Source organism: Macrobrachium rosenbergii, chromosome 18, assembly GCF_040412425.1.
Source record: "Macrobrachium rosenbergii isolate ZJJX-2024 chromosome 18, ASM4041242v1, whole genome shotgun sequence".
Classification (NCBI taxonomy): domain Eukaryota; kingdom Metazoa; phylum Arthropoda; class Malacostraca; order Decapoda; family Palaemonidae; genus Macrobrachium; species Macrobrachium rosenbergii.
In genome coordinates this window covers 800,753-824,698 of record NC_089758.1, presented here as the reverse complement: position 1 = coordinate 824,698, position 23,946 = coordinate 800,753, and the positions used below count along the sequence as shown (strand labels likewise).

The window sequence follows — 23,946 nt, the reverse complement described above, 5'->3', positions numbered from 1 at the left end:
GCAATATCATTCTGTATATTATAGGATTCCCCACCTTCCACATTAGGGCTAGTCAAACATGTATGGGTTAACATTCAACATTTTTTTATATACTTTGATTAGGACAAATAAACAAAATGTAATAAAGTTTTGTTTTTAACGCTGTATACACAAAACATGTAGGCCTACAGAGTTGGAGTGCTAAAATAAAACCCTCTTCAGACCGAAAAAAATGGTGAAGGCCGAGTTACAGGAAAAATTAGTACCACAATTCTTAAAAAGAAACACGAAATTTGCTTGAAATGGAATGGTCATGCTGTAGGGCAACCTGTAACCATTGAGCGTCAATCACTGGAGTGGCGATCTCCCTGCTGAGCGTGTGACCTCAGGCAGCCATATTGAAAGGTCTCAGTCCAGCTCATAGTCCTACCCAATCACTTCAACTGTTGCGGTCACGGCCTAAGCAGTGTTTAGCATAAATGTTCCATGTAAATTACAGGACTTTATTTGCATACAGTTGCTAAACACTAACTAAACAGTAGTGTATAATCATTAAAACAATAACATTCACAATACACTTACACTCACTAAACACTCACACTTACTATACTACACACTTGCACTCACTAAACACTTGCACTCACTAAACACTCACACTTACTATACACTCACAATCAATAACACTAAACGCTCATTGAATACTCAACACTCACTAGGCACTCACATACACTAAATACTAAATACTCACTGTACCCCAAACATTTAGTAAACATTCACCAAACAGTCACTTAATCCTGAATATTCATTGAACACTAAACACTTGCTAAGCATTCACTAAGCACTCATTATACACTAAACATTCACCAAGTACTCACTATACACTAAACACTCACTGACCATTCACTAAGCACTCACTATACACTAAAAATTCACTAAACCCTAAACACTCGCTAAACACTAAATAGTCACTAAAGCCTAAATGCTCATTAAATCCCTAAACACTCATTAAACACTAAACAGTCAATGAACATGCACTAATCGCTCATTAAACACTCACTAAACACTTACACGCTAAACATTCACTGCATACTTACTAAACATTCACTAAATGCTAAACATTCACTGAATACATAGTAAACATTCACTGAATACTTCCTAAACATTCACTAAACCCTAAGAACTCACTAAACATTCACTGAATACTTGCACACTAAACATTCACTAAATCCTAAACACACACTAAACATTCACTGAATACTTACACACTAAACATTCACTAAACCCTAAGCACTCACGTAACACACACACTAAGCATTCACTAAACCCCAAACACCCACTAAACATTCACTGAATGTGTACACACTAAACGTTCACTAAACACTAACATATACTAAACCTTCAGTAAACCCTAAACACTCACTTAACAATTATGCACTAAACATTATGCACTAAACATTCACTAAACTAACATAAATAAGACATTCACTGAACACTTACTAAACATTCACTGAACACTTACACACTAAACATTCACTGAATACTTACACACTAAGCATTCACTAATATTCACTAAACCCTAAACATTCACTGAATACTTACACACAAAACATTCGCAGAATACTTACACAATAAGCATTCACTAAACCCTCAGCACTCATTAAACATTCACTAAACCCTAAACACTCACTAAACATTCACTGAATACTTACACACTAAACATTCTCAAAACGTTCACTAAAACTTCAAGACTCACTAAACATTCACTTAATACATACACAGTAAACATTCACTAAACCCTAAACACTCACTAAACATTCACTGAATACTTACACACTAAACATTCACTAACATTGACAAAACATTCATTAAACCCTAAACATTCGCTAAACACTTACGCAATCAACATTAATGATAAAAAGAATTCACAATCGCGCTAAGCTCCTGTTCAATTTGCGGGTTATCAGACCTTTAAGATGGCCGCAAGGCTGTGCAGCGCCGCCCTGTTGGAAGACCACCGAACTACATAGTACTGTACTGGTATAGAGATTGCAACTCCGGGTAGATACCCTCTGTGCCAGGTACCCAATGGGTACCAGTATCATTTGCTTCATATGTTCTCAGTTCTTGTTTATTTCACACAGGAACATCTAATGATTATTTATGAGAAGAATGGGCTTTCCTTTTAAGTGTTGCAAAAGATTTTTCCGCTTGTAGCAGTCATTCCTTAAGACTTCTCAGCAAATAAAATTGAGGTTTAGCTGTGGTGTGGAAAGATATTCATCCATGTGTTACCACTTAGCCGTAATATTTGATTGCCAAGCAGCCATCCTAAAAATATAAAAAAATAAAAGTGTTTGATACTATTAATGTTCATGCAGAAGCAGTGTTACTAATGTTAGTAAGTTAGGGACAGTATTATTAACAAAAAACTTTTTTTTAATTGAAGTAATTCATTTGAATTTCATACTTGTATTGTATTATGGAAAAATCTACCATGGTTTGGCAGGTTCAGGTAAAATATTTGTTTTGAATGCTTATAACTTCAGTAATAAGCTGATGCACAGATGGAAATAGTTGGGTCGATGTCCACTAGAACTTTATTTAGGAATGGTATACTGAAAAACCTTTGCCAACAAATCATGATCCAGTTAGTTTTGCAATTTCAAAGCTCTACGAAATTTTTGAGATTTTTGAAAGACGCTTCCAGAGAAGAATGTGAATAAATCACTGTGGGGTTAAACACAAAACGTTGCAAACAGTAATAATTATAGTAGTTTCATTAGAGTTTGGGGTTTCATCACCAAAGCTTAATTTATAATAAACTTATTTTTCAAATAATTCCTCTTCTGTAGAAGAAAGATTACAAATTTTCCTATACTTATTTCATGAAAGGGATGATATAGACACATTTGGGAACTTTTTAATTTTATTGATATGATTATGCAATTATGTATACAAACAAGGAATGTAAAATACACCCCCTAATGTTTAGTCGCTGTTCAACACAGCATGGTCTCAATGAAAGTCAGAGATCTACCAAATTAAAAAGCAGTGTCTGGTTGTATTGATGTGGTGGCAGGCATGAAAGTGGTTTTAATCATATGGAGATGGTTCTCTGTCACTCATCATTCATTGGCTGGCGCCTTTCCCATGTGAACAGGTAAATGATTATGAAGGATGATGGTCCTTTGCCATAATCTCGATGACCACCTTTCAAGGGGTTGGCACTGGGTACTGTACAAGTTTGGTTCTTCAGGGCATCTGCTGGGGGTTCTTGATCGATGAAGTCATTCTCATGAAATGTGGTTGAAACTGTAGCAGGTTTCCTGATATTCACAGGCAAGAAGAATGGATCCTACATTACATTGTGGGAGGCTTTGCTTTTAAAATATAGAGGGCTTCTAGGATGTGTAGGTAGCTGCTGTCCTGTGCGCTGCTGATGACCATTGTATTAAATATCAGTCCTCATGGGTTAGGTTACTATTGTGCTGGTTGATGGCATGAAATTCTTTTAGGGAGATGCATTTTGGTGATCCTTATATAAGCGCTGGGGTATTCTCGGACAAGAATCAGAACTTTTAGGCCACATTAGTTTTTTGAGGGTGTCATGCACAGGCGGAGTCAGGTTGTTCTTCATTAGAAGGGTAGACTTTTTTCATTGAAAATTATAAGCCTAAAGGTATCATTGCTTTTAGAGGGTTTTATGTGCTCAGCAGTGATGTTGCATGTGACATTTTAATAGGTGTCCTTTCAGGACATGTGACATAGTGTACCATTCTTCAACAGTCTTTTTAATTTCTTTATCTGCGTGATAGTTGGAATAACCATTATTAATTTAATTCTGACCCCACTCTTGTGCGATGCCCTTAGAAAAACTAACGTGGTCTACCAGTTTTGATGCCGTGTCCTTGGATGCTCCAGTGCTTATATTGAAATGACCACAATGCACCTCTCTAAGAAAGTGCTAGCAGAAGACATTACACGACCACCACAGTCTTAGACTGACCCATTACAAGTGTCACCGACAGCACACAGGACAGCTGCTGCCTATGCATCTTAGCATTCTCTACTTCAGGCCCTCCCACAGTGTAGTGCAGCAGCCATTCCTCCTACCAATGAATTATCTGGAAATCCTCTACAATAACAATCACATTTCTCAATCATGACATCACCGACCAAGAACCCTCAATGAGACACCCTGGAGAACCAGATGTAGATTACCCTGAGCCAGCTCCATGTCAGCCTGTCATCGAGATTACTGCCAAAGACCATCGCTCTTCATAATCATTTACCTGGTTCACATGGGTAAGGCACCAAGCAATCAACAATCAATGCCAGAGAAGCATCTCTATAGGATTCAAGCTACTTTCACGCCTGCCATCACAAGGCACAAATAGAATCTACTGGTTAGTTTTTACCAGATACAAATGTAACTGTAATAACCACAATGCCCTGTCACAAGATGTCTCCTGCCTAAGTAAGTATGGCAATTATAATAATTATCCTAGGAATTATAGGTTTTTGAATTTTAGCTATTTCATCAAAGCCTATTAAGAAAATCTTGTGTTACCAAGTAAAAAAGGCTTTTTGTATTATTTTAAGAATTGATTTTATTTTTTTCCTTCTCTTCATTGTATATTTGACAACCTCTTAATTTTCTTTGATAATCACTGATATTCAAGCACTAGCAATGTCTTCCTTTGCAAAATTCACATTACCCAGGATTGCCTTCAAGAGTTATGTTTTTAGTGTGATATTCTAAACAAGATACTCCATCCTTGATTGAGCTGTGTCGAAATATTTTGCTAGAACTTACACATTGAGTAAAATTATAAAGTTGACTCTTCCTCACTGTTGTTTTTCAGTCCCAGAGAAGCAGAAGGCATTCTATTCTTAAAGCTTGCTTTTCAAGTCACTGGTCTTTTAGACTTGTTGGTTTATGAATATTTCCTAATCGTAAATAATAATAATAATAATAATAATAATAATAATAATCATAATAATACCTTTCCCTGCTGCAAGACTTTCTAATTATGACCTCCCTCTGTTACTTCAGTCTTTTGAAGTTAAATGCTAGGAAAAGATATCTGATCTACAAATTAGCCCAAAGCAAGATGATGCCGTCACAAAAACTATTGCATAGGTAGTTAGAGCTTTATTTAACTTCACATTACGAATGAAAAATTTTAATTTGTTAGGTTTGTGCAGCACTCTGGAAATGTGAATCAATATTTTACATTTTATTTTGGGGGCTATATGTACCTGTGAGTCAGGTACCTTTGTACATTATTGATAGAACCAGTAGTAGCATTTCTGCTCCTTTTATCCTTAGTGACCAGATTGACAGTACTACACTGGTCTGAAACTTACCTTGCTCATGTACAGTACATGCTTGGCAAATAAACTCTGTCGAACTCCATGAACATTTACTAATGATAGAGCACTTTAAGGTACCTCCAAAAGCACAAAAGTTGTATGAGAAATAATCAAGATACAGACATTGATATGACTCACATTACAGATATTAAATACAGAAACATTTTAATGATCATCCCATGAAATAAAATGATAGCTGAAGAGTGTTGGAGTTGTCTTATCCTATTTAAATAGCACATGGGAAAAGGGAGAGGATTTGTAACTCACATTAAGAAATTGAACATTGTTAGTAATTCTCATATTTTGTAGATATAAACTTCTCTTTCTCAAAGTGGTTTACAGTGCTTTCATCACATCTCGTAACTTCCAACAGTCAAGAAGTGGTACCTTTTGGCAAGTGAGATACTGCCCTTGGTGGCAAGATTACATATGTAACTACTTCTCAAGTTCTTTGTAAATAGTTTTTCAGCACTTGGCTTATTGTCCTAAAATGAGCCTTCAGATTTGGAAAAGGAAAGAGGTTTGTATTTGTGAAACAAGAATTTATTTTTATATTTTGTAGGATCTGTAGTATTCTTCACAAAATCATAGTAGAAAATCAAAACAATATTGTATTTCTTGAAGTAGGTTGTAATACTGTATTTCTAAGGTCTTGTATAATATATTCAATTAGTTTTAAGAAAACCAGCTGAAGAATTTAAGAATCTTCAGAGTTTTGGTTTTGTTTTCATAATACATATCTGTCATATGTGGTACCATTGGCCATATGCTCACCAGCACGAAGTTTATTTTGAAAATATTACTCCAAATTTTCATTCAGATTATGTTGATGATAGTTAAGTTTTGATTGTTTGGTCATTTGAAATATCTGTATGTCTAGACAGTCAGGAAAACTTCAGTATTGTATTTAAGGGTAGTTTATTAATCTATTTATGGTCAGTGTAGCAATACCAGTCTCTTACCTGGCAAAAAAACTTTCATGGGAGATACTGGTTGCTTATTGTTTTGATAAACATTTCAGATGAAAATGCAAATGAAATTAAGGGAAATATTGATTTAGATTTGCAAAAACGTGTAATTGGAGTGTTGGGAAACGATGGGGAAAAGGACAGTGAAAATATTGCCAAAGCAGCCTCCAATGAAAGCTTGATAAAGGAAGAAAGAAAGGAAAGAGATGTCAAGAACAATGAAGTGAATGACGTAGTTCAAAACAAGATATAGTCTGCAGTCCTTTATCCATCTTTATGTTTGTATATTTATGTTATCAAAAAGGGTTATTAATTCATTTTGCATGTTTTCTCTCTTGGGTTGGGATTTTTCTTTTGCTGTACACCAAAGTGTTATCTTGATTTTGTAATAAAACTCTTGCACATTTAGAAAGAATTGTGTTGTCACAGTCTTGCATAGCATGTACATGAGTGTTTGCTTATTGCACCATTTTGAATTAATTGATTGTGTTGTTGCAGTAGGTGTAATTTTTTTGCTTCCTGTAGCTTTATGTGGTAGTTAGAAATAAAAATATTCCTCCTTGTCTATGGTTAACTATGAGCTTATTGAATTTTAAGTTACCCTCACTTGCGGGCCAAATTTTCCACTGTAATAGAGAGCAATCCATTTTTCACTGTCTTGGTATAGTAGTTTTTCATATAGCACCTCAAGGAGGAGTATGCAAATCAGGCACCACCTATTTTCATAGATAGCATGAAGTATGTTCCTATACAAAATACAAAACTGATACTTTGCATGTGCTGTGTCTGCCAGTGGCATAGAAGGTAAATCTCTTTAAGTTGATAACCACTGCTGTTGGGACACCAGTGGTCATAGTTTGGTCAAACCACATGCCCCTTGCTGGTGGGTAACATGCCCCCTTTTTTTAAAGCCATTTATTCTTGTGCACATCTTAATTTGTTTTCATATAATGGCTTATCAAACTTTATATTTGTGTTGTATTTGTTTCTCTTTATTTCATTTCTTGTTGATTCTCAAGCAACTGGTTGTATTCTGTTTGATCTTATTCTCAATTTGGTGTATGAAAATTTGAAAATTGAGTGATGAGATGGTTTATTCTCATTACAAATATCCCATAGATGTTGACATGTAGCCTGTGCTTTTATTAAGTATCTTTGCCCTTTAAATACAGTCCCATTTGTAAACAAATCATAAAATGATATAAAAAAGGAAAATAAAAGGGAAAATTTTAGTTCACTTATATTTTTTCAATATCATTTCTCCATTATTTTTAATATACAGCCCATTCTTTTGAATGTCCTCTTTGAAATATTGTTCCATGTCTTCAAACCAAAACTAATTTGGGAGGGACGTTTGATGCCTTCAGTTTCCGTTTCATGTATGCCCAGCAATTTTCAATCGAAATCTGGTGTGTGTATTTTTTAAGAAGGTTTGTAAATCGGTGGCAAGGTTTCTTGAATCTTCCCCAAATTAAAATCTCTCCATTCATTGTCAAAATAAAATCCCCCACTGACCCCCATGAACTCCCCATACCATCACATAAGCTGGATCACTTTTGAAGGTTGCTCAAATAATGTGGAGATTCATCGTTTTTTCAGTCCACTTCATATTTTCTGCAAAAACCATCCTTTTTTTTTTTTCATTCAGGCTTAGTGAGGAGTGGCTTCTTTGCTGCAACAGTCCCAAGGTCTTTCTGTCGATGTTGCATCAGATACGTTCCTAAGCAGATCAGGGTTTTGAGACTTCAAAATTTTGGCTGGCATTGATGGATGTTCCATAACAATCCTTTTAAAATGTTATCCGTTCTTTTTGTAGTTTTTCGTTACCTTTCTTCCGCTTCATGTGAATCAAGTCTGTCTTGGAGCTCCATGGTGACCAAAATAGCTAATTGACCCAAAGGTCAAATTTCTGCTTTCTTAACCAAGGATAAGGAAGTTTTAGCCATAATTCATTAGCTAGTCGGTCTTGTTGCCACTGAAGTGCATTAGAAAACTCATTGTGTCATAAAAAGTGATAAACACTAACTTTTGATGGGGCTTCCCCAAATTAAGGTAGTAAAAATGAAGATGGACTAGCTGTCACTTTTGAAGGTTGCTCAAAAACAGGTTTTGACATAGGAAAAACCTATTTTTAAATAGTCACTTCCTCAAGGAGTTACCTTCCATGTGTCTGTCAAAAACTAATACCAAAGCTGTGCTTGTTGCCAGGTTATTTCTTTCAATCAAACACTGCTAGATGGGGCATGAAGAAAAGATAAGATTTTCCCATCTTAAAACAAAGCTGTGCCCAGTCTTTCGCAAACATGTTGTCGTCTGCCATGTTGTCGACAAACAGACTGGCAAGAGACCAGGAAGCCATTACTTTCTGTTGGTCAATGTAGGGTGAACCCTCACCCAAACCCCATGCCTTTTCATCGGAGAAGTGGGAGGGTTTTGAGGACTTGATAGTGACTACCAAAAGTAGGTTTTCCTACGTCAAAACCTGTTTTTTAATAGCATAGTCACTTCTTTCGTCCTCAAGGAGCTTTAAAAAGAAATTGACAGGTGACGAAATGTATTAATCTCAGATTTTATCCCAGCGCCCCAAAGAAAAAAGTTTCAAGCCCCATTCTTTGTTCATTTGTTGATGATAGACAAATGACTGGACATATTATTTTAGTTGCTTGTAGCATTGAAAGTGAAGATATTTGCAACAACAACCCTGCCCCTCTTTCTTTCAGTTGCATTTTGGATAACTGAAAGGCGCATGTATGTTGTTATTGTGATTGTTGAGTCATCTTGGCAACTGCTTTTACAGCTTGTTTTTTTTTTTTTTTCGTGTATCAGTAATTGTTTTCACAAGTGTCCAAACTTTGTCTGTGGTTTCCATCATTAAAAGCACTATCCTTAACAAATGACTCATTTATGGAATAATGATCCTCATAGTAGTAAATAATGCATACAGTTCCTGGGTTACAATGGGCTTAACTTACGACGCTCATCAGGTTACAATACATGTTCCAAGTTTATGACGCCAATCTGACGGAAGAAATATGGCTCCAAAAGGGCAGAATAGTCAAAATCTGGAGGTTTTTTGATGAAGAACTCAATAAAAATGCAGTCTATGTCATTTAAAAGGCACCCAAGTGATTAAAAGTAAGGTTTTCTTACGATTTTCGACGATATTTCGGGTTACGACGATTTTCTGCTTATGATGCGGCATTGGAACAGAACCCCTGTCGTAAACTGGGGACTGCCTGTATTTATAAACCAACCTAGCCTTTAGCATGCTTCATTAAAATAAGAACACCACACTGAAGTCATGCTGTTTATCTTACCCATGGACATTTAATGAAAATGATCTGTAATCCAGTACCCATATACAGGTATAGTATAACTTGACGTTGAGAATGAAAAATGTTTTATACTACTGTTCAAGTTTCAGGGAATATTAAATGCCATGTTTTGAAATAAATCTGTAAGAAGTTTTGTCAAAAGCCTTAACATTTTAATTTTATCCAGTTAGCAAGATTAAACACAAAGTTTTGAAATAAATATGTATAGCATCACAGAAGTTATGTCGAAATCCCTAAGACTTTCAGTTTTTTCAGTTATCAAGAATTAAGAAATCGTAATCAACTAGATAAGGTATGATTATAATTTCTAAGACCAACTCTGTGAGAGTTACAAATTAGTAAGAATAGTGGTAGATAATCAGCAGTGCCATAGCCTAGGTCCCTTGATTTTTCAACCGTACCTTTCTTGAGGTTACATTCAACCTCTCTTCCCCTTCTTGTACCAAAATGTGTGTCAGACAAGCTATTTACATTTGAAACCAAACATTATCCTGTGTAGTCCTTGAAGGTTTATTTTGGCATACTAAGGTTTAACAGCATACTGTCTGTACCATGTCAATATTTTTATGTTTGGAATTTTATGGAACACTCTTGAGCAGTGCACTGTTAACCCTTAAACGCCTACTGGACGTATCATACGTCGACTAAAATTGTCTGTTGGGTGCCAAGTGGACGTACCGTACATCGACTACAAAAAATTTCAACCTTTGGTCAACTCTGACTCGACCGAAATGGTCAAAAAACGCAATTGTAAGCTAAAACTCTTACATTCTAGTAATATTCAATCATGTACCTTCATTTTGCAACAAATTGGAAGTATCTAGCACAATATTTCAATTTATGGTGAATTTTTTAAAAAAAACTTTTTTCTTACGCATGGGCGGTAACTCAGACGAAAATTTCAGAAATTCTTTTGTCATTTTGTCGTAATTTTTGCACTGTTCTATATTAGCCGTTACATAAAGTTTTATATATGAAAATGTGCGCAATTTAATGTACAATACAACAGAAAATAACTCATGGTTGTAGCTTTTATCAGTTTTGAAATATTTTCATATAAATCACGATAACTGCCAAAATTTCAACCTTCGGTCAACATTGACTCGACTGAAATGGTAAAAAATGCAATTGTAAGCTAAAACTCTTACATTCTAGTAATATTCAATCATTTACCTTCATTTTGCAACAAATTGGAAGTATCTAGCACAATATTTCGATTTATGGTGAATTTTTAAAAAAAACTTTTTCCTTACGTCGCGCCAGAAATTCTTTTGTCACGTTGTCGTAATGTTCGCACTGTTTTATATTAGTAGTTACATAAAGTTTTATATATGGAAATGTGCGCAGTTTCATGTAGAATACAACAGAAAATAACTCATGGTTGTAGCTTTTATCAGTTTTGAAATATTTTCATATAAATCACGATAACTGCCAAAATTTCAAGCTTCGTCAACTTTAACTCGACCGAAATGGTCAAAAAAATGCAATTATAAGCTAAAACTCTTACATTCTAGTAATATTCAATCATGTACCTTCATTTTGCAACAAACTGGAAGTCTCTAGCACAATATTTCGATTTATGGTGAATTTCTGAAAAAAAAAAAAACTTTTTCCTTACGCTCTGCGTCGGTAACTCGGCGAACATCTCAGAAATTCTTTCGTCATGTTGTCGTAATGTTTGCATCGTTTTACATTAGTCATTACATAAACTTTTATATATGAAAATGTGTGCAATTTCATGTAGAATACAACAGAAGATAGCTCATGGTTTTAGCTTTTATCAGTTTTGAAATATTTTCACATAAATCACGATAACTGCCAAAATTTCAACCTTCGGTCAACTTTAACTCGACCGAAATGGTAAAAAACGCAATTGTAGCTAAAACTCTTACATTCTAGTAATATTCAATTGTTTAACTTCATTTTGCAATAAATTGGAAGTCTCTAGCACAATATTTCGATTTATGGTGAATTTTTGACAAAAAATTTTCCTTACGTCTGCGTGGTAACTCGGCCAAACATCTCAGAAATTCTTTTGTCTCGTCGTAATATTTGCACCGTTTTATATTAGTCGTTACATAAAGTTTTATATATGAAAATGTGCGCAATTTCATGTACAATACAACAGAAAATAACTCATGGTTGTAGCTTTTATCAGTTTTGAAATATTTTCATATAAATTACGATAAATAGAAAAATTTGACTTTCGGTCAACTTTAACTCGACCGAAATGGTCGAAAACTGCAATTGTAAGCTAAAACACTTACAGACTAGTAATATTCAGTCAATTAGCTTCATTTTTTCAACAAACGGGAAGTCTCTAGCACAATATTTTGATTTATGGTGAATTTTGAAAAAACATTTTTTTACGTCTATGCGGCGTTACGAATTCATGCATCATTTTGTGATAACATTTTCTCTGTGTTGCTTTGATCGTTTTACAATTTGTTATATACCAAAATCATCGCAATTTAGTGTACAATACAACTTAAAAAAATTAACTCATTAGCTTTAACCGTTGTGCTTATAGCGCGATTTGTATACAATTATATGAGTTTTTTTTTTTGCTGTCATATATTCCAATATTTATATATGATAATGATATTTTTTTTCATTTCTGATGGTTGCATACCAAACTTCAGGCAATGACAAAAAAAAGGCGCCAAAAATGAACTCTTAATCTTAAAAAATAAGCATGCTGTGATTTTTTAAAAAAAAATTTTTTTACGCTTCGGCGCTAACTCACCGAACGCCGCCGGCATACAGGAGACGTTTTTGTAAATAGAGGCTCGGCGTTTAAGGGTTAATGTACGTGCCTGTTGACTAATTTAGTAGTTCTTTAAAAAGATATTTTTATATTTCATAGGTTTCATACTTTTTAATAACCTCAGCCATTATCAAACAGAACTCTAGACATGCAGCTCATTATAATAAAAATAAATGTACTGTAATTCAAAGTATAGATAGCATTGCCTGAGCTTCAGGGTCTTGTTTCTAAATTTTATTATCAGGAACTGTTTCCAGTATAGAAATAAGGATAAAGCAGAGTTCTTTATTCCAGGATTTGATGATCCTCTTTATTCAGTGCTGTAGCATTGCGCACACACAGGCTACAGCCGTTCACTATGGAACAGGCCTCTCTGTTTATTATCTGAGCAATTGTGAATGTGATTGCCATGAGATAATAGGAGTCAGAATTTTTAGCAATTAATATAATACATTTATATTAGGAGTATATCCTAATCTCAGCTGACTGCCATATAAAACAAAATATGCATGCTGTAGTTCACTGATCCCATGAAACCTTATGCTATCTCAAGGGTCTTGATTCCTGAGCACACACTGACTGGTATCTGCTGTATACTGCTCATCATGATAGATCAACTATGAAATTCCTTATCACACTGAGTTGTCTCCAGTTTACCAAGGTGCCCACTCAAACTTGTGGTAATGCACTTGATCTAGCTGTAATGGATATTTCAGCTGTGGATGAGGCCCAAGTCTGAGAGTTATGGTAACTTCTGATCATCATGTCATAGTGATGAACATCAGAGACAGAGTGTATTCCTAGTATTTCTATTAGGAAACTCTATTGTTAACTGGCTTTTTCTTGAGTATAGCTTAAGATAGTGAAAATGGAGCTTGCATGTTATTCCCCTGTGGTGGGCTAGTGCTGTCAGTGCACCTCATGTAGTGAACTGTAGGTATTACTAAAGGCTGTTGAAGTGTCCCTTTTGTCCTGAGTTGCACCCACTCTGAAGCCTTTTACTTCACCTCCATTCCTGGTTCCTTTCTTCAGTCTTGCTGTCCAACCTCTCCAACTTACTTTTTGGTGCAACTGTGGGATATTCTCCCAGTTCCACCTGTAGATCCCTGTACTTCATTTCTTTTATATTGTAGATCTCTCTATTTTGCTGTCCAATCACTCCAAGTCCCTCTTTTCACTTTTTTAGCACTGAATGGCCAAAAGTACCCCAGTTCTTTGCTTGAAAGCCTGAATCTCATAAATCAGTTATTCAGTATGTGGGATATGTGAACTTTATTTCATGTGCGTACCATATTTCTCTATGTTTATGTTTTTTAAAATCATTTATTTTAACACTTAAATTTTGCCATACTAGCAAACTGAAAAACCTGAACAGAATATCAAGTAATGTATGCAGTTATACTGCTCAGCCAGGTGTCAGTACTGTAGAAATGGTTTTGGTCAACAGTATGTCAGTGCTTGCAAATGGATGGAGGAACAGCTGGTACAGTATTTTAAGACTGATAATGTTCGATATAGTAGACTTATGCAGGAGTTAGGAGTTATTTTATGACACAGTTACACTTTTTAAAAATACCACATGAACATGATATTCCAAATAGAACAAAACAGCAGTAGAGTAAAGATTAAAATCAATGCTTCAGATATTACAAATAAAAAAAATAATTTAAATATTCAACCATGAAAATATTTTGTACATTGCTACCCATTGCAAAAGCGCCACATAAACATGTTTGATTACTATATTCTTGCTGTAGTAAAATTTACTGTTAAACCTTTTTTTTTTTTTAACATACCACAGTTTTACTTTTGTTAACCAATAATGTTATCTTAAAGTCAGGGTTCATCTGATGAAGATGAAAATACTGATAGTACTGACATACAGCACTTGTCTGCTGATACAGGAATGAGTGTCTGTGATTACTTATACAGACACCACCTTACTTATGAACGAGTTTCGTTCCGGACAGCCGTTTGTATGTTGAATTGTTCGTAAGTTGATTACTGTACTCTTCACACCTATTCAAGTACAGTGTGATATAAAGTCAATACAGTACCGTGCATTTTTTCATCCTAAAGCACACAATGCACTGCACATACAGTGCTGTATGTACAGAATAGGCTTGCAAAACAAAATTTGAACTTATGGGTGGCAAAAGGGAGTGCTCTGAACACAATTTTAATTTGCAGTCCCATTTATTCGCATCTCTGAATGTTCGTAAGTTGAATGTTTATATGTAGAGTGGTGTCTGTAGTTTTTAAGATACAGGGTCTCTGTGACTACTCATAGTTTTTGATACGTTAGATACTATTTTAGCTAAGTATAATTACAGTATTACACTGCATTTAGAGTTCATTTACAGGAATTCTGAAGAGTGTCTAGCAAAGATAAAACATATCCTTCCTCAGAGATTAGCATAGGCCTGTATAAAATGTAACCATCAGCTTCTAGGAGGCACAGTAAGTTATTCAAGAATTGTTTCAGAAAAAAAATAGCATCTTCAATGTGGGCAAATGTGGTACAATGTTTCATTGCCACTTTTTCAAGAAGAGATGAAAGAAATTTGTTTACCATAAGTTTTATTTCAAATTGTCCTGATGGAAAGATTTGTTAGTGTAAAGTGCTCTATGCTATTGGGAGCAAGCGAATTCTTGAAATGGAACTCATCCACATATAGAGAACTAATGGCACGTTGCACCGACGAAAACTGGAAGGCCCAGCTCCCCTGGGTCCTGCTGGGTCTCTGCACTGTACCGAGAGCAGATGGCGACGTGTCCCCTGCAGAAAAACTCAACGGAGAAACACTAGCTGTTCCAGGGGAATTCTTCCCGACATCAGCCAGCGGCACAGACACCCCTCTTCCAAGGTTGAGGGAACTAGCACAGAAGTTTGCGCCCTGCCATAAGACCTTCATGGACAGAACCAACACCTACAGGCCGGCCTGGATTCCTACACTTACGTCTTCATCGGGATAGACGCCCGTCTCCCACCCTTGCCGCACAGCCTGGTAGATTGCGAGCAGCTCTCTGTCGAAGGTGCTGTAGCGGGTCTCTGCCGGCAACAACTTGTGACTGAAGAAGGCTGGAGGTCGGGGGGCGCAGTCAACTATTTGCTCGAGCACTGCCCCGCAGGCGATGTTGCTGGCGTCGGTGGTGAGTCTCAGGGCAGCAGTAGGGTCATGATGCGTCAAGGTGGTGGCACTCGCGAGGGCTGTCTTCGTCTCTTCAAATGCCTGCTGCTGCGGAGCGTCCACGTCAAAGTTTTTGGCTTGCCCTTCAGGACTGCTGTCAGGGGATACATGATGCAGGCGATGCCTGGGATGAAACGGTGATAGTAGTTCACCATGCCGAGGAACTCTTGAAGGGCCTTGATTGTCTGCAGCATCAGACTCTTTTCTATTACTTTCACTTTTGAGGCCATGGGGCGTACTCCTCTCATGTCCGAGGAAATCTATTTTTTCCGCCCCGAATGTGCATTTGTCGAACCTGATGACTAATCCATTCTCCTGCAGGCGTTTCAGGACGGCGCAGACATGGCGAAGGTTTTCCTCTGGGGACTTGGAGAAGATAAGGATGTCATCTACGAAACTGATGCAGAAGGGCAGGTCCCCCAGGATGGTGTCCATCAGGAGTTGGAATGTGGCCCTGCGTTCCTGAGGCCGAAGGTGGAGTAGAAGGTCTATGTCCCAAACGGTGTGATGATGGCTGCCTTCGGAACATCATCAGGATGCACAGGAACCTGAAAGTATGATATAAGCAAGTCCATCTTAGTGAATGCCTTGGCCCCATGAAGGCCGCTCATCAGGTCTTGCATGTTCGGCAGGGGTCAGTGGTCTGGTGTGGTAACTAAATTCGGACGACGGTAGTCTCCGCAGGGCCTCCAGGAGCCATCTGACTTCTTTACCATATGTAAAGGAGATGCCCACAGGCTCGACGCTTTGATACAGACACCCATTTGTTCCATCCCGGCGAAAGCCTGTTTAGCGTCTTGTAGTTTTGGGGGGTCAGGAACTTGGTATGAGTTGGGGGGCCTGTTGTAGTTATGTGGTGGAAGATGCCATGCTTGGCCCCGCCCCCGCAACTGGTGGAGCTCTGGTTTAAAAACTTCTGGGAACTCCTGGAGGAGGGCGGCATAATTGCTGGAGGCTGTGAAGCAGACGGCGGGCATCCCCATTCCATTGGAGAGTGGTGGGGAGTGGCAGGTTCCGGTGTCAAGGAGGCTTTGCCTGCTGACATCGACCAGGAGTCCGTGGTGTCCCAGGAAATCAGCGCCCAGGAGGGGGAACTTGACCTCCACGATGACGAAAGGCCAGTGGTACCTGCGGCCCAAGATGGAAATTGTGCGTGTCGTGGTTCCATAGCAGCGGATGGGGGTTCCTTTCACGGCTGACAGGGAGGGCATGGAGTCAGCTGTCCAGGTGTGGTCCTCCTCCGACGTTAGGAACACCGACTGCATAGTCCCCATGTCAACCAGCAGGTGCCGCTTTGATATTGCGTCCCTGATGAAGACTCCTGCTGGTCGGGAGACGTTTTTCATGGCCACAGCTGTTACTTGTGGCTGCCCTTCTCGTTTTTTGGTGAAGGAACAGGGGGATCTGCAGTTCTTGGCGCTGGGGCCGAATCTCCTGTGGAAGTAGCACCACGCCGGGTATGCCCGTGCCCTCTGCTCCCTCGGCAGTGCCCTCCTCCTGTAGATCGCGTTTGTGTTTTCTGGGTCGTCGTCCTCCATTGTCAGACTGCAGTCTGCGAGGGCAGCGGTGTGTTTGAAGGTTTTAGTGGCCTCATGGATTTTTTGTGCGATGTCGACCAGCTCATCCATGGGAAGGATGTCTGCGTCTTTAATTTGGCCCCTCGCCTCCTGCAGAAGGCGCCACAGGAATATTGTTTTTGTCAGGCTGATTTCCTTCCTGTGCCCGTCTGTGTCAATACCCGGTAGTGTTACCAGACCTCGCAGTTTGTCCCAGGAGTCCCTAGGTGATACTTCCCCTAGGGGCTGGGTCAACAGGTCTAGTGCGCGCTGTGCTCTTTCGGGGACAGGTATGGAATATGTTTGTATCAGCTTGTCTCGCAAGGCCGAGTACGTGGCTTTGTCTGGCTGTGAGTCAAGCCATGGGGAGATTTTGTTGAAGACCTCTTCAGGTTGCATCGTCATGGTAACATCTGCCTTGGTCTTCTCATTTGTGATGCGCGCCACGCGGAAGTGAGCATCAGTGCGCAGAAACCAACATACTGTGTTCTGGCGCAAAAACGGGGGGAGCTTCACCGCATCTGGCTTTGTGGGCGAATGGAGCACACAGACGATTTCTGTGTTTCCGGATTTGCATTGTAATTCAGACTCTGCCATCTTTTCAGTCACACACCAAAACGCAAGTATGCGCCGTATTTAGTCCGCTAATGGTGTTAGAATTCGAGTGGTCAACGTGAGTCGTGAAGGCCCAAAACCGTTCAAAATGCCAAAACGTGCCCTTGCGGGGATGCCGTTATTAGTCCGTTAATGGCATGGGGTTTCTCTGAGGAAGGAGCTTTCAGAGGCCTAGACTGTGTCGCCGTTTTGAGTCTGCTAAAGGCTCTCTGAAGGTAAATGCCGCCGTATTTAGTCCATTAATGGCTGGGCCAAAACCGCATGTTTACCTTTCACTCCTCTGTGAGATTCAAGACGACAGGTTTGGGTATGACTGATTTATTTTTCGGAAGCCAGGTATACATTGAGGAATGCGGACGGAAAGGTGGTCACCGACCTGTGGATCCCATGTCTTGCGGATCTTCACCTTTAAATATTTTACTATGTCCTATGTTCTGGAAGCAGCGGCAAAGTTATAATTATGATGTACGTAGCTTTTCTTTATATGAAAATTAAATTTCATTGTATTTTAATTTGCATTATATAAACAGTGTTATTATTACGTGATCACATCTATATACAAATCTAATCGTAGAATAATTGTATGTACACTTTTGCCCATTCAGTATTTATTATCGTCCCTGCTGTTATTGCCTTCTCACTTTCACCATCTATATATGTAGTGCCTGACACTTGTCTTGTAGTGTGTCGTGTGATGAATGTGGGCTCAGTGAAGGTCTTAAGCTGCTATATGGCCCTAAGCTTATTTCCCTGAAAGTTGTAATATATTTGTCAACTTTGCCCTTTGTCATGTTATCTTACACATAAGCTTGTTGTTAATAATGACTTGATGTTGTGCTGTTCTTCTCCTGCGTGTTATTATCTCCTTATAGTGTAATCCATAAAACTCATTTCTGTATGTGTACATATACATACATGCACACAAACACGCACTATATAATACATATATATATATATACACACAGTATATATATATGTGTGTGTGTGTATATATAATCATTGTGTATGTAAAACTTACGTAAACATAACACTGCCTTCCCATTTATGCAGATAATTTAGATGCAGCCATTGACGAAGAGGAGAAAATTGTTGAGGATATGATGGATGACCAGGATGAGGAAGGCAATGAGATAAAACAGAACCGTGAAGTCAATGACAGAGACAGTATCCACGAAGAAAGAAAAGAAGTGCTGAAGAATGGAAATTTAGGAGCTCTCGAGGTCCCGCAACCATTCCAGGCCGATAGCTTTAATCATCAGGACATGAATGTTGATGACGATGTTGGAAATCAAGGAAATTATTATGACACAAATCTTGAAAATAAAATAAGGAATCTTGGAAGACCTCCTGACATCCACTAGCACTTGAGTGTTGACTATATTTATTTGGATAGCTTTTAGTGAGATACCAAGCAATTTTGTGTCATAATTACCAGTGTATTTAGTTTTTGAAAAAGGGTTAATCTCTTAAACATATGGAAAAAAAAATTTTGCTGAGAATCGTCACCTTTATAATTATTAAGGAAATGGTTAACTTAAAAGATAGAAACACATGCAAAAATCCTTCAGTGATCCCGTTTACTTTCACATTCATTACTTTGCACCATGAACAATGAGAACAGTTTTTCTATCGAGTTTCGACGCTTCAGTGAAATGGATGATGAAAGTAAACAGAATTGGGCATTCTTGTATTCATTGCATAAAAGATATTTTTTTTAAACCAGCATCCATGACTTGTAGACAATATTCCTTATATGAAAAGTTTCTTTTGCACAGATTGTGGCATCACCTTTTGAACAAGACTGTTGTACATATATTGAATAAATAAATATATATATTCTGTATAAGCTTTGAATAAGGTCTTGTGTGTGGCATTTGATATAAGGCAGCAATGCAACAGCAACTATGCTGGTATTATATGAGTACTGTTTTGTATTTGCAGCACTGACACTGTATTTGTACAGATGTTGAACTTTATATAGTGTGCCATTTTGTGTGGATTCTTACATTGTGCTAGGCGTCTGCCAGAGAATCGGGTAGTTTTTTATCATTCCTTTCTTATGTATTTGTGTGATAGTGTTGAGTGAAGACTATGCACAGGGATTTGTAGTTTTAATTGGAATGAATGGTTGGAATACAAATAGGAGTTGACTTAATATTTGTACAATATACCTAATTCTAATCTTTCTTCTGAATATTAATGTATTCTTCATATTCAGGCAGTAGTGATTTTATCCAGCTAGTGATGTTTTTGTGAAGGGTCATAGTTTATTAGTAAGTTGATGTAGGAAAGAATGATTGTAGCCGGGTTTTGTGGAGTTTAAGCTAATAGGTACTGCCTTTGGGTTGAAGATAGCCTAGGTATAGTAATCTTTTCACTTTATATAATTTTTGGTATATATAATATGTTACGCTTTTGCACGGTTTTGATTCATGAGCATTCATCCGTTAGACTGCTTTTTTAATCATGCATTCAACATGACTCCGTACAAATATAATCAAGTGTAGTAACAGGAAGTTCCAGTTTTCAGGAACATTAATACAAGTATATTTTTTTTTTTACCTCTTTCCTTCTGCCAGTTCATTTTTCAAGCCCAGGTTCATTGTTGGCACAGGATCCAGTTAGCTTGTAGTATCATTTCTCAGAATAAGCAGGATACAATATTTAAAGCAGTTTTTCTGTTAAGCCTACTATGTTTAGATTCTAGATGAAAATTTGTTGTGTGTATGTTGGTTCAGCTGTTTATTATTACAAAACCTTCAGCATAAAAGTGTCAGAGAAATTGTACAAACATTTATTGTACAAGGTATGAGTTATGTCAATTGTTTAATTTTGCTATCTGGGATATAAGGTCTTTTATTTTGAATAGTAGTGTGTAATTAAGCAATATAGTTATATGAATTTATGCTATACATGTAATAAATAATTAGGGTTTGGACAGTGACTACCAGCTGGAGCAGAATTGGATTAAGAACAAATTTCATGGAACAAAGTTTTTTAGTATATGGAAAGGGATTTTGTCACTAGGCTTGTTAATCCTCACCTCATTCCATGTGGTGGAGATTATTGTTTTATAGTCTCTTTTGTCGTTTATATTCAGATATCCGATAATGTGAAGAGTGGTGTTGTTAGTACCCCTTCTATGAAGATCTTTACACTTTAGACATGAAGGAAACCTTGACGGATCCTATCCCTTGTTCTGAATGTGAGCGAGATGTGCCTACATTTCAAGGTTGCTTACCAGTTTGCACCCACAATATCAAACTTATGTCATCAAAGAGTACATTGATGTAGAACATGCAGCTGGACCTTGGATAAATGAAATTAAAGTAATATCAACTAGCAGTTTTTCAGTCAATAATAAAAGCTCATATGTTTTGGGGAAATGGCCATTTACGAAACTCTTGACAAGACATTAAAATCTGGGGATGGGTTAAAATCTTTAAGGGGGGATTTTGAGACGTTCCTGAAGGTTCCAGATTTGTGGTTTATTTTCAGTTTGTGTATTTTGATGCAAACAGTGTACAGAAATATGGATGGGGAGGTTTTTAGTTTTAATCTTTTTTTTTACCCCTTTGATAATTGAACTTGATGAGCATCCAGGTTAGACCATATAAAGAATAACAAATTAAAGTGGATTATACGCACAGTAGGGTTGTAGCAGTCATGTATACAGTGAGGAAAAAAATGTGGTGTTTTTCTTCTGAGAACTGAACACACCCATTCAATGCAAAGTTACTTGATGACTACCCTTCTTGACTCTTCCTACATGTAGAGAATTTAATACAACACCAATAATAAAACATTTTTTGTGTTGTCCAAATGTCTTCTGACTCAAATGAAAAGTGTTGGATACAGACCCTTTAAGGGATTTAAGTTAGAATTTTCTGCATTTTTAGTCCATCTAGTTATGAATAATTTACGAAATTGTAACTTCTCAGGAAATTAATCTTATTCATTTTACAAGAACAACCCGTATGGGCCAGCTCTATAAGACCTAATATTTTTAGCTTCTAATTCCAAGTCTTAACTCTGTTATGATATGGCTTTGTAAGAAACAGTACTTTATCACCTGCTAATGTCACCCAAATCACAAAAGCTACTTGTTATTTAGGTATCTCCCTAATTGCCCAACAGAGTGAAAGACGTAAAACTCGTCGATATCTTACTAAAATCAGGAGTTGGTGTAAAGTCGTCATGTCTAACTAAAAAAAAAAAACTGATTCTAAGCGTCAATAAAATCGGCACTCAGTATGGAGATTGACTTCAACATACTCTATTTTGATAGAAACAACCCCCCCCCCCAAAAAAAAAATCAGCAATATTTTCGGTTTACCCAGTATGAAGTTTAAATCTTACAGACTGCTCCTCATTCTTTGTGAGCATCAATCATATCTAAGTATTTTATCTACAATTCATTTGTTACTATAGCCATCAATAACTTTGAGTAGTTATGGCGCTTAAACACGTCAGGAATAATTTCAGCTTTCCACTATTTTCGTATATTATGTCATCCTAAATCTTGACCTTCTTGTTGAACAAGATCCGTGAGATGAACAAAAAGGCTTTAAATTTCTTACATGTAAAAGATTCATAATCATTTCCTGAATTTAAGGTTGTTGCTTTTCATATCATGACAACAAGAAAATTCCACCCAGGACTGTTTCCTTACCCTTCGCCGAGTCACAGTCACAGGGCAGGCCCCCTGTTTGCAACTCAAGTATAACTCATAAGAATTTATGACTAATTCTAGTTGGCCATTCCTACATGCAAAATTGGCAGTTCTAGCAAACCAGTGTATTGTATCTTGGAAACTAGATCTATTATAATTTTTACAGTTCTTTGTGATAAGACAACACGATATTTTAATTAGCTGAATGCATGCATTTTAAAGTTAAATGCAGAGCCTGTTTTTTTAATTAACAGTTTACAGTGGGAAATATTTTGAAGGTTTACTGTCCTAAAAACTGTGTGTACTGTATTCAGTTGCTGTAGATGTCGGCAAAGAATTTTACTTTCATTAGGTTAGTGCGTGTTCCAAGGGACTAAAGCTTCTTGTAAGAACTATAGTGGTATCACTGTATGAAAATGGCTCTCCAACTTAATTTAAGCATAGGAGAAATTTATTACTCAAAAGCGCAGTATAGTAATTACAGATTAATGCAAAATTCTCTAAGTGCCCTGAGATATGTTTTCAAATATCTGAAATCCCAAAGAGACGTTTTACTTGTGCTGTTACAGATACAGACGACTGAGATATCTTTCAAAATAGAATCATTATGTGAATAATGTTGCCATATTACAGGAACTGCTATATTCTCACACATTCCTCTAAAAAAATGAAAGTACCAAGCAGAAAACCAAGAAGTAATAAAACATGACGTTTGCCAACATTTTTGACCTTTTACATAAGTGGTTCTTGTATTTCTATGCAAACATATTGTCGGGTACGCCACTCCTCCTTGATTATGCCATACTATACTAGCAATTTTGGGTTTTTTGAAGTGTAATGCCAGAAATGATTCAGTTTGCATTACCCAGGTCCGATATTTGGATTGAACATTCCAGAAGTTTCTTTTTTATGAAGTTTACTGTCTCTGTATGCTACTTCAAAATACAAAGGGATTGGTATTTCCTTTTGTATCACCTCGATAGTTTTGCCTGTCTAGAATTTCACTGTGAGTACTGTATAGAATTTCATTGTGTTTAATGTGAGCATATGATGGTTTGTGAATATTAAAAGGATGTAAAAAGAGCATGGTAATGTTAACTCCTAGTATTTTCATACCAATTTGGGTGGCTCTTGATATCATTAAACTGATAACTGGCTTTTATGATGTGAATCTGATCTGGTGATGATGCACCAAAATATGTTTTATTATAAAACAGTTTTGTAATTACTTGGTACTAATTTTCCTTCGTTTTTCAATAAATGCATTATTTTCTGTTGTAGTGTCCACCAAAGGTTAAATTTTTGGCGATTGAAGAAAATGAATGGCTTTTTGGAACCAAAACCCAAATCAGTCAGAAAGTATTTTGTGTTAATAATTTGGATCATATAAATATCAGAATCCATGAACCTCGTACAGTGGGCAGGAAAACTACCGAAAGATAGAGAACTGATTGAAAGGAAAGAGTATTAGATTTACTAAAAAAAAA

General features: G+C 37.1%; 1 protein-coding gene across 14 annotated transcripts in view; it reads left to right on the top strand.

The window, feature by feature from the left end:
• Positions 1–23,685, top strand: part of LOC136848008 (protein GOLM2-like) — a 147,509-nt gene extending 123,824 nt beyond the window's left edge. For 7 of the 14 annotated variants that reach the window (XM_067120020.1, XM_067120031.1, XM_067120025.1 and 4 more), the window contains one exon: positions 18,838–22,034. In XM_067120020.1, coding sequence (XP_066976121.1) covers positions 18,838–19,148 — 311 coding nt within the window. In that variant the 3' untranslated portion in view covers positions 19,149–22,034. Of the gene's footprint in view, positions 1–6,376; positions 6,602–18,837 lie in introns of all 14 variants that reach the window. The other 7 variants (XM_067120030.1, XM_067120027.1, XM_067120026.1 and 4 more) reach the window with 3 other exon arrangements.
• Positions 23,686–23,946: the final 261 nt, after the last annotated feature.